Genomic DNA, 10972 nt, shown 5'->3' on the forward strand with positions numbered 1-10972 from the left:
ATTCGGAATGCGTCCGCGCACTTAATTTTGTTTTTCACACAAAATTTGATACAGATTCTTTGATCCATTTTTTGGAATAGGCAAAAATCGAAGACGAGCCAAAACACGTGCAAGCAAAGCAGCTGTCAAAAATTAACTGAACATTCAAAATGGCCGAACTTGTCGGCATAAGTGAGAAACATGAGTACCAACATAACGCCACAAAAAAATCGAAAATCGAATATACGTAACCCGCGGAAATTCAAAATTCGCGATACTTTTTGAACAGACCTCGTATACCGTAAAACACCGGACTGTTCGCGTTTCGTAATTCCCGAATCAATGGTAGCAATATTATTAGGGCATATCATGACGAGATGGCATACCGCGGGGCTGAGAAAACGTTTCAGGGCATAAGTGCTACTTATTGGTTCCTATCCATGAAGAAAAAAATAAAAGATCATATCGATCATTGTTTTACTTGTCTAATGGCTAACCAAAACTTTTTGGTTCGCAAAACCAAAAAGAAGGTGAAATGCAGTTCACTACAATCCCGAAAAATCCGTTCGAGATATTTTACAGGGTGTTAGTTAAGTATTTTGCCATATTTAATAGAGCGATTCTTTGGTTTATTTTAAGTAAAAAAGTCCATATAAACATGTGCCCTAAATGGCTTAGTTTCCGAAATAAAAAATTTAAATGTGTAGTAATCATCTGTTTGTTTGAAAGAAATATAGCTTCAATTAGTCAAAAACTAGTCAAAAGCAGAAAAATAAAAACTGGCTTCAGTTCTTCTGATAAAATAAAACAATTAGATGAATTGTTGAAAATGTCCACCTTGCGCCATGACCTTCTTTTCAAAGATTGATGTAAGCTCAAAGATACCAGGTGTGTTACGTTTTGCCTCGCATGAAGCAACTATTCGATTCCTCAAATCATTCTCATTCTCAATTGGGGTGGTATAAACTAATGATTTCAGATGCCACCAAAGGAAATAATTCAAAAGATTTAAGTCTGATGATCTAGGAGGTCAAGGTTGAGTTCCTGCTCGACCTATCCAAATATTGACGAACTGTGATGCTGAAGTGGACTGGCGCCATCATGCATGAACCCACATTGTATGTCTTATCATGAGTGGCACTTCTTGTAAAAGTTGAAATCTTCAAGAAATTGCCGATATGATGCATTATCAAGTCTTAATGGAAGAAAGTAGGGCCCAATTAAGAAATCACCAACAATATCAATCCATACATTTAATGAAAATTGTTGGAATCTAGATTCGACTGTCGCTTGTAGGTTATCTTCACACCATAAATGGTTATTATGAAAATTAATAATTGCATTTTTGGAGAAGTTAGCCTCGTCGGTGAAGAGAACTTGAGATGAGAATTGAGGATTTTCTTCTAGTTTCTGAAGAATCCATTACAAAAAGCTAGTCTTTGTGGAAAATCATATGGTAAAAGTCTCTGTACACGTTGTATGTGATAAGGATATAACTGTTGGTTTTTCAAAATTCTCCAGATGACATAATTACTCACGTTTAATGTCCTAGCTATTTTTCTTGTGCTCGTTTCTGGATGTTCGATTTCGAGCATAGATTCGAGATAAGAACAGCTTCCTCTAGTACTGGTATCATAGGCTTTCCAAAATCAACACTATTTCTTATGAAAGAATTCTTTTCTCGAAGATAGCGGTGAATTCGCAAATGTTTTACGACATGGTAAATTGCGCTGGGGATATCTTTCTGCATAAATACGTCTTTCTTCACGTGAGTTACCATTTGCAAGATCGCAGGCAAAGTGCATATTTGCCATTTCAAAATTTGTAAACTTAGGTATGATGAAATCGATTTTGATGGATTGAAACAATTTGGCCCAAAAACGTATGTACACAAGCTAACTGACCCGCAACAACATGAGAACTGAAGTCTATTTTTGATTTTGTGACTTTGACTTTGTCACTTTGTTTACGGTTGTGCGAATGGTAACTAACGTGAAGCAAGGCATATTTATGCAGGAAGATATTTCGAATTTACCGTTTTGTTTAACATTTGCAAACATTCCTGTATTTCGGAAATTAATCTATCTAGGACACATGTTTATATGGACTTTTTTGAAATAAACCAAAGAATCGCTCTATTGAGTATGGCAACATACTTAATTAACATCCTATATATAGATCACTTTGATCCTTTACAGCAAACCGAAGATAATTTTAAATTTGTTTTTATGGTCATAGATGCTTTCACATGATTCACGTGGCTTCAGCCGACGAAGTCAACGTCGTCGAAAGAAACAATTGACTTTTTGAAATTATTGTTACTGTATTTTTAGGTTGCCAAAAAAAATTATTTCGGACAGAGGAACTGCATTTACTTCTCGCGAGTTCGATGCTATGATAAATTCAAATAATATTGTTCATCACAACGTAGCCGTTGCTACGCCATGGTCTAATGGCATCGTGGAGCGAGTCAATAGATTCCTCAAATCTATTTTGCAAAAACTCATGGACGAGCCACACGACTGGAAACATTTTCTCAGCAAAGCCGCATATATAATTAATAATACGTTCCATCAAGGAACAAAATCGAAACTTTTAGTCGGGTACGACTTAAGAGGTAAAAGCGATTTCTCAGTCGCTGAATTTGTCAAGGAATTCGCAAATAGATTCCGATATGGAAAAACAGCAAACGATAAGAGAAGCGGCCGTTGAAGCAACCAAAGCTTCAATGTTATAATAAACAATATTATGATTGGAAGGATATTATGATTTACATCGACGGCCGACTCTCTACAAACAAGGCGACTTAGTCCTTGATCGATCGAAACCTGGCATAAATCAAAAGCTACGACTAAAATATAGAGGTCCTTATATGGTCGCAAAAGTTCTAAACAAGAACCGATATTTGATTCAAGATATACCTGGCTTTAATTTAATGACAAAATTGTATGACTCTATATTGTCACTCGATCGACTTAAGCTGTGGATCAGACCGGTTTCGCACGATGCAAAAAAAAAATTTTAAACTAGTCATTTAGTTTTTAAGATTATGTTAAACTTTTATTAAGATAAGCTACGCTAATATAAATGTATAAGCACTACTAGTACAGAACTAACTTTTGTCAGCGATATCAATAATTCTGTATTTATAATATATGTGTTTAAATCAAAGTCACATTCGAGGTCGAATGCCATATTCAGACTGGCCGAGCTGTAAGAAAATTCCTGTAATCACGACTGCATAGGTGGAGAACCATTGTCGCGAAGGCCCGTACGGAGCCAATTAGCGTTTGACAGGTCATGAGAGATGCGCGAATATTCCGGAGCATGCGAGCCGCACGAGCCGGAGAGAGTTCAAAAGTAACGGCAGACGAGTTAAGTTGTTCGTGAGGAGCAGTTTGCTTTATTTTGCGTTCCGTTAGCTTAAAGTTGTAACGAGAGGAGAATAAACGTAATTGTGGACAAAGAATTTCAGTTTCTCTAAATTGAGGCCCTCGTCCATTCCTGACAAGAATCCTTCGCGCTTGGTCGGTCCTTCATTGGCGACGTCCCCGTGCCGGGTACGGAAGAACGGACATTACGAACTGAAATCTTACGACTGTATATATTTATACAATGGATTATACACATTATTACGTATATAATTTGTACATAATATTATATACTTTACATTATTATATATGACAAATTTTTTACCGGGAAAAAGAGTTCGACGTGCGGTTTGCAGAATTGGATGCCATGTTTACTGTTTAGTATCGTGTATACTGTAAGTCAGAGCCTTCCAAGTCGGGTACTGCTCTTAATCCCTTTGCCTCTCGTCCGCTTGCCTCTCGTGCTTGTCCCCCACCAACGCTTTTCTATTCGTGGCTGTGCATCGGCGCGGTGACGCGGCGTATCATTTCGTGGTTGTGTTCCAAATTTACTGTCAACACTGAAAATGCTACAGTTTACGTTATGTGCACTATAGATTTTCAGTACTGGCAGTCAATTTTGGAACACAACCCATATAGCAGTTAGGTGGGGTTTCATTGAAAGATAGATATGTATATCGAGAAAGAGACAAAAGCAAAAGAAGCCATATTTATAACTTATTTTATTTTCATTTAGGATCTCTATTAATCCTAAGAGTTATATTTGCATACTTGTATACTTGCTTGCACGGCTCTAAACGCGTGTGGCGGGAAGACTAGAAGGTAGCGTTGGCAGGGGTAAAATTGAGAGAGAGGCCTGCCGTTGAAATCTTGGTGGGGACACGATATATACCATTTGGAAGGCTCTGCTGAAAGTGTTTATTGTTTAGTATCGTGTATACTGTAAGTAAGATAACTAAGTAAATTCCCACGTTTTACACATGTCAAATGATATTAATAACGATACCGATCTAGTGCGGAATCAGTCCTCAGTCATCTTTTAAATATTGCCATCTGTTATTAAAAATATGAAAAGGAAAACACATTCCAAGGAGCGATGACGTATTTTAATATGTGAAAATTTGACATGTCTTTATGTCACAATATTTCTGCTCGTAGGAGAATAAAAACACTTATATTATGATTGGAACACAAGCTATCGATTAGACCTACCCAAAACTAAATTCATTTCAGACGTTATTGAAATTTGATAATCTCAGATATTGGCAAGTCACCGGTTCGTATAAAGAGACCCAGGCGGTCTCGCACTGCGCGTGCACTTGGCGCGAGACACTACCGTGTCTCTTAATTTAAATTTTTTTTAGATTTTCAGTATATTCATATTTTTATATATTAAACATAAAAATTTGTTCTGACTATATTTAATAATTGTTTTTGTTGAAAATTCAAATCTATTTGCCTATTAGAACACAAAATTTTAAACTTTATTATTTTGTTAAAATTGATGATGAAAAAAGAAATTTATTAGTTAGAGATGTGCGATTTTGCATAAATATCGCGATTTTTTTCTTGAATGCAGTGCGATATATAACTGGCTTCTTAATCGCGAAATCGCATGTGATTTAAAATCACGCCTGCGATTTATATTATGTGCTTCTTTAAATCCTTTAAGCCATTCAAACAATTCAACTAACGTGCAGTAAAAATTTTCTATTTTGTAAAGGATTTTTTTCTTTAAAAGCGTATTTATTAGGGATTTTTGCTCTTATACACAGAAAAATATGCTTTATTTGCTGCGTTCTAACAATTAATATTATTTATTATTTGACTGTTGCTCTGAATTTTTAATGCGACAAAAATGGGCAATTGATAAAATCAGGAGACATGGCAGTGTTTCGGTGTATAATATATATATAAAAATAGTGATATAATATTAGGTGTAGTAAAAAGTCATCTCGTATTTTTTTAGCTCAAAGTTATATATACAATATCTTCGTCAATAATAAATGAAATTCAAATTTAAAAAAAGGGTTTTAAAGCTTGAAATCTCTACTTTTAAAAGCTTATCACATTTTTTAAGTTTATATGAGTTTGATAATTTTTACATACCAAAAACTACGAGCTGAAAAAGACGAAAAATTTTCTTCTCACTTTGTGGATTTGTAACGTGTCCAAAACGAATTTGAGAAAATTTTCGATTACATATCGTGAAAGCTTGATACTTTCCCTACAAAATTGTTTTTTTTAAATATTCCTACGACTTTTGATTACTGAGTTATCGCGGATTAAATAAAAGAATTATTTTGATTTTAATTGCTCATAACTCCATTACAAATTGTCGTATTGTATAATTTAAAAAAGAGATTTTTAAAGCTGAAACTTTACTCTATCAAGATATATTTATATTGTTGCTAAGAAAGTATTGTAATTGCGGTTTTTACTGATAGATGTCTTTTAAAAAAACGCGATGACTTTTTACTACACCTAATATATATTCCGTTCACTGCAATGCACAATTTTGAAAATCGCACATCCTTATTGTTAGTATTATTTGTTTAAATAAATGAGTTTACTTTTTAAATTTTAAACAATTAATATTTTTGGTAAATATAAAGTCAACCTCTTCAAAAATCAATGAAAAATCAATGTTTATCTGGATATATCTTTTTGATGAATAATTTTTTAATAAATAATGAATGATGGCTAAAATCTTTCGATTGTTATTTAGGATCATAACTCTGACATATGTTGTCATGATTATGACCCTGACAATCTAAACAATCAAAAGGTTTTAGACATTAGTCGTTGTTTATTAAAAAATTATTCATAAAAAATATGATTACACAGAACATTTTTTTTATTTATTTTTTATAATATATAGTATTTTATATGATAAACTTTTGAATGGAGAGGACTTCTCATTATAGTTATTATCCTAAATGATCTTCAACAGGTTTTAACCGTTGCTCGCTGTTTATTGAAACATTATTAAGAACTAATTTATATTCCCTTCCCTGCTAACGTAATGATTTTCCACGTAAAGCAAAGGCCATTCCTTTTTATGCTTACTGCAATGAACGATGAGCGATGAGTCATATTCAATGAGAGCTGTTTTATATCATCACGTAAGAAAAAAACATAGTTTTTATCGCTTGTCGCTCATTGCTCATCGCGTCCAGTATGCAGTAAGCATTACACGGCATAACGACTTTCTAGACAAGGGTATGGGATGGACCTCACTTCGCGCAGAAAGTCGTATGCCCCTAGGTAGGAAGGAATGTGGTGTGGATATCGTTTTGCATAGAAAGTCAAACGACCATAGGCAGAAGAAGAGTTGACTTTGCTTCGCGTGAAAAGTCATTACGCGGGAAGGATGTGAAATAGTTTATAACATTATAGAAATAGGAAAATGTTATTTCTTAAATTTTTTTGTTAATAACTTTTTGATGAATAACGAGTGATGGCTAAACTTGTGTTGGAGGTCACTCAGGGTCATGATTTTGACTTTTGAAGGAGTTGATTTAATGTGAATATCTACCACATTTTTTATTCTTTTTACAATTCTTTAAAAATATATTAATATATTTAAGTAAATTTTATGAAAAATAACACTTAAACATTGAAATTATGATTTAAAGTTAATACTTATTTAATTTATATATTCGATTTTGTGGATAGAGACCAAAAAGGTGAACCCCTCAGTTTTCTTATCGATTGACATATTACTGTATTTTGATGTTCTGATTATGAATATGATAATAAAAATTGTGGATAAGGTCATTTTCAAGGTCAAATATATAAAAAACTATTTTTTTTTCACATTTTTTCGTGCGTTTCGCATGGAAAGTTATGTGCCCCTAAGCAGAGGAGGAAGTCGCTTTACGTGAAAGACGTACGCTTCTAAGCAGGGGGGAGGTGGGATGGAAATCGCTTCGCGTGAAAGTCATGCACCCCTAAGCAGGAGGGAAGATGGAATGAAAGTCGCTTCGCGTGGAAGTCATGCACTCTTGAGCAGGGGAGATGGAATAGGAGTCGCTTTGGGTGGAAGTCATGTGTTCCTAAGCAAGATGGAAAATGGGGTGGGAGTCGCTTCGCGTGGACGTCGTGGGCTCCTAAGCAGGGGGGAGGTGAAGTGGAAGTCGCTTCATGTGGAAGTCGTGCGCCTCTAAGCTTCCCTGCCACTCGACAGCACATAATGGCAAGCATGCTAGTAACGGAGTAGTGACGCTTAGCCAGATTGTGCGGCAAATGACCCGTCAAAATGTTCTTGGTAATTTTCATGATTGTATTTGTCATCATCAATAATCAGCACACCAAAATACAGTAGTATAACCAATCGACAATAAAATCAAATGATTTACCTTTTGAAACTCCACCCGATTTTGTTTATTCGTTATTAGATTGTTTTCATTGTTCTATTCTTTTTCAGAAATTTTTTTATTTTAAATATACAGTGATAAGATTTAATTTGAGTCCCTTACTGCAATCATTGACAACATGATTTAACTGAATTTAAATTTGATTACTGTACATCATATAATATTTCATAAGAAATTATTGGTTCAGTGTAAAATTAATGATAGAAAAAACAATATAATATTTTATTTGTGTAAAATTTTAAAATTTTATTTGAATATTATGTTTAAATATAATTTTATTGTAAAAGTTTTAATTGTTCAAATATTTTTTATTGTTTAAATATTAAGAAGTTTTAATTTTTTATTGTCTAAATAAAAAGGTTTGATATTTTATTAAATTTAATTTAATTAAAAAAAAGTATCAACATTTCTTTTTTTATGCTGATAATAATTATCACTAAATATTGACAAATTTTTTCTAAAATAAAAATAACGTATAAGTTTATAATATGTTGTAATTTCATATAGTCTTATTCAAATCGTTTAATTTTTAATTTTAATATTTGTTTATAGGTACCACCGCAAATTTCAGTGACAGATGTTCTTGGAGGACAAGTGACGTTAATAAATTGCTCGCCTTCTCCGTCTCCATCGCCGGATTCACTCGAAGATACATTACCTCATTACAATACTCTTCCGAGTTTTATTATTTCAGAGCCGTGCGATCCTTCGAGACCTAGTATAACACGCGGTATCGGTAGACCACACAATACGATAGCTACCGAAGTCGAAGTTCCTTTATCTGATGAGTCAAGCAGATTAAATTCCGAAACTATATTAGGTCGTGTTAAACAAATAATAGATGCAAGAGCGCCACCAAAAGGTTTTATATTTTCAAGAGAGGAAGTGAAAGGTAGTGGACTTAGTTTAGAATATCCAGGTGGTGTACAAATTGAACTTAGGGTATTTGAATCGGAAGAAAGAGAAACGAAAGGAATAAAAATGCGTAGGATTAGTGGGGACCAATTGCAATATAGTCAACTTTGTCAGCAATTGATTTCATGTATTACTGTTTGACGACAACCAGCATATAATATATGTTTTTTCATACATTACGTTACATTCCTAGTGTATCATACACTATTCATTACAGTATTGCATATACTGCATATACACAAATGGTATTTTGAAATTACTATCCTTTATATATAATAACATTACTGTGTTATTATATTTGTGTAACATTTAATGTATTATACGGTTTTTAGTGTTTGTTTCAAGAGATACATACCATCTACTTATACAAAAATTTATGAAATTGTAAATAAAGAAATATATTAGTTATGTATTCATATCTTTTCTGAAACATTAAAATGTTGTGTGTGTATGTGTGCGTATGTGTGTGTATGTGTGCGTGTGCGTGCGTGCGTGCGTGCGTGTGTGTATATTTAATAATTCCCAAAAGCATAAACAGTTTAATTTCTTTATTTTTTTAACTACAGCAGATGTATATTATAATATATAAACTTGTGAAATTAAAAAATAAATATTTAAAATATTAAAAATTTGTTCATTACAGAGAGAGTATTAAAAATTAATAATAGTATCCAGTGTAGGTGTAAAGAATGACTCACTATTTCATTCATCGTACGTATAATCTTTTCACATTAATTTAACACATGTATACTGACAAAGGGAACCTCAGAAATATTCATCGAGTTTTTTTATGCTATTTTTTTTGGTAATTTTTTTGAAGTAAAAAAATATACATGTTGTGACGTTTATCAACGGCTTTATTGCGGCTTTGTTTTCGAGTTAAAAGTTTTTAAAGGTTTGAACGACCGCTCCGACGAATTAAGTTTGCATTTGAGATTCACCAACTTTTCTTTTTCCTTAAAATATGTGTTTTGTTTATTCGTTACATCTTTCAAACAACTAAAATATTGATATGATAATACTTTCTACAAAAACAATATTAAAAAAAAAAATTAATTTCGCAAAAACTATTGTATTAACGGCACGTGCGTTTCTGAGACGGAGTCTCGAATGCTCTATTTATTGCAAAGAGACGTTTTTTTTTGCAAAAAAGCGCAAAATATAAATAAGATAATTTATTAAAAAAAAACTATTCCTGATAAAATTCGAACTTGCGTCTTTTGATTTACGAAGCAAATACTTATATTTTGGATCACTCAAAGTGGTTGAAGTATTTTGTAATGGAACGGCTCTCTCTCTCTTTCTCTCTTAAACGCGGAGGTGGACAAAACGATAGTTCAATACTCAGCGCTTTACGTGCACAAACAATACTAAGTTGATGAAACAATTAAAAGCTAAAAAAAAAGATTTATATCGATCAGAAAATAACGTGTATACAAACGCTGAATGAAGACTCGGAATGGTAAACAAAGCAATAATAATTGCATAATTGTATCTAGCAGTAGTAGGTATTCGATCTTGCAAGAGAGTATTGCAATATGTTAGATAAGGACAGATGTATGCGTTTGAGTGAGATAGAACGATAATGTAAGAAATGAACTAAGAAGGTCACTATTGATTTTTTTGATTTGGAATTAAAAAAATTTGTATTACTGAACATTGATCAAGTTCGGCGGTCACTCCAGCATCCTCTTAAGGAGGTATGGTCGAAAAATTAAAATACTTCGATCTATCTAAAAATTATACAGAATATTATTTAAAACGAAACTACTCAATGAGAAATGATAATGGAATTGACAACGAATCGATGTCGATTCGATGACATCGATTTCATTTTCATTTCTCACTGGGTAATACTATATTAAAATTTCAAACCGATTGACAGTGTAATTTTTAAAAAAGAAAGAGCTAAAGTTTTATGCATATATATGACATATGCATTGAATGATTGATATGTTATATAATTATTTATTTTTAAAACGCTTCGATCCACATATAAAATATATACATAGTTAGAATAAATCTTTTTTTTACATCCTTGCAAGAATTTTAACTCTATTGACCGTGTAATTTATTTGTATACAAGTAAAAAGCTAATGAAAGCCTATTTGAGCATTTAAAGAAATATACGCGGAAAACTTGGCAACGCGGTTGATTAACATTACGTTAGATTGCGGCTTGCTTTATCTGTCCTTTATGTGTCCTGTGACACATGTGTGATGATTGAATATACCAGGTGTACAAGTATGAAATGCGGATTTGAGAAAATAGATGGCGCATCAATGCAGTGTGTGGTATAAAGATTTGACTGTTATGCCATTTTGAAGT

At 33.0% G+C, this 10972-nt stretch overlaps 1 protein-coding gene across 1 annotated transcript in view; it reads left to right on the forward strand.

Moving 5' to 3' along the window:
- Positions 1–8882, forward strand: part of LOC108757265 — a 105553-nt gene extending 96671 nt beyond the window's left edge. The window contains exon 4 of the mRNA XM_018501731.1: positions 8282–8882. Coding sequence (XP_018357233.1) covers positions 8282–8785 — 504 coding nt within the window. The 3' untranslated portion in view covers positions 8786–8882. The remainder of the gene's footprint in view (positions 1–8281) is intronic.
- The last annotated feature ends 2090 nt before the right edge of the window (positions 8883–10972 follow it).

This window comes from Trachymyrmex septentrionalis, unplaced genomic scaffold, assembly GCF_001594115.1.
Source record: "Trachymyrmex septentrionalis isolate Tsep2-gDNA-1 unplaced genomic scaffold, Tsep1.0 scaffold135, whole genome shotgun sequence".
Classification (NCBI taxonomy): Eukaryota; Metazoa; Arthropoda; class Insecta; order Hymenoptera; family Formicidae; genus Trachymyrmex; species Trachymyrmex septentrionalis.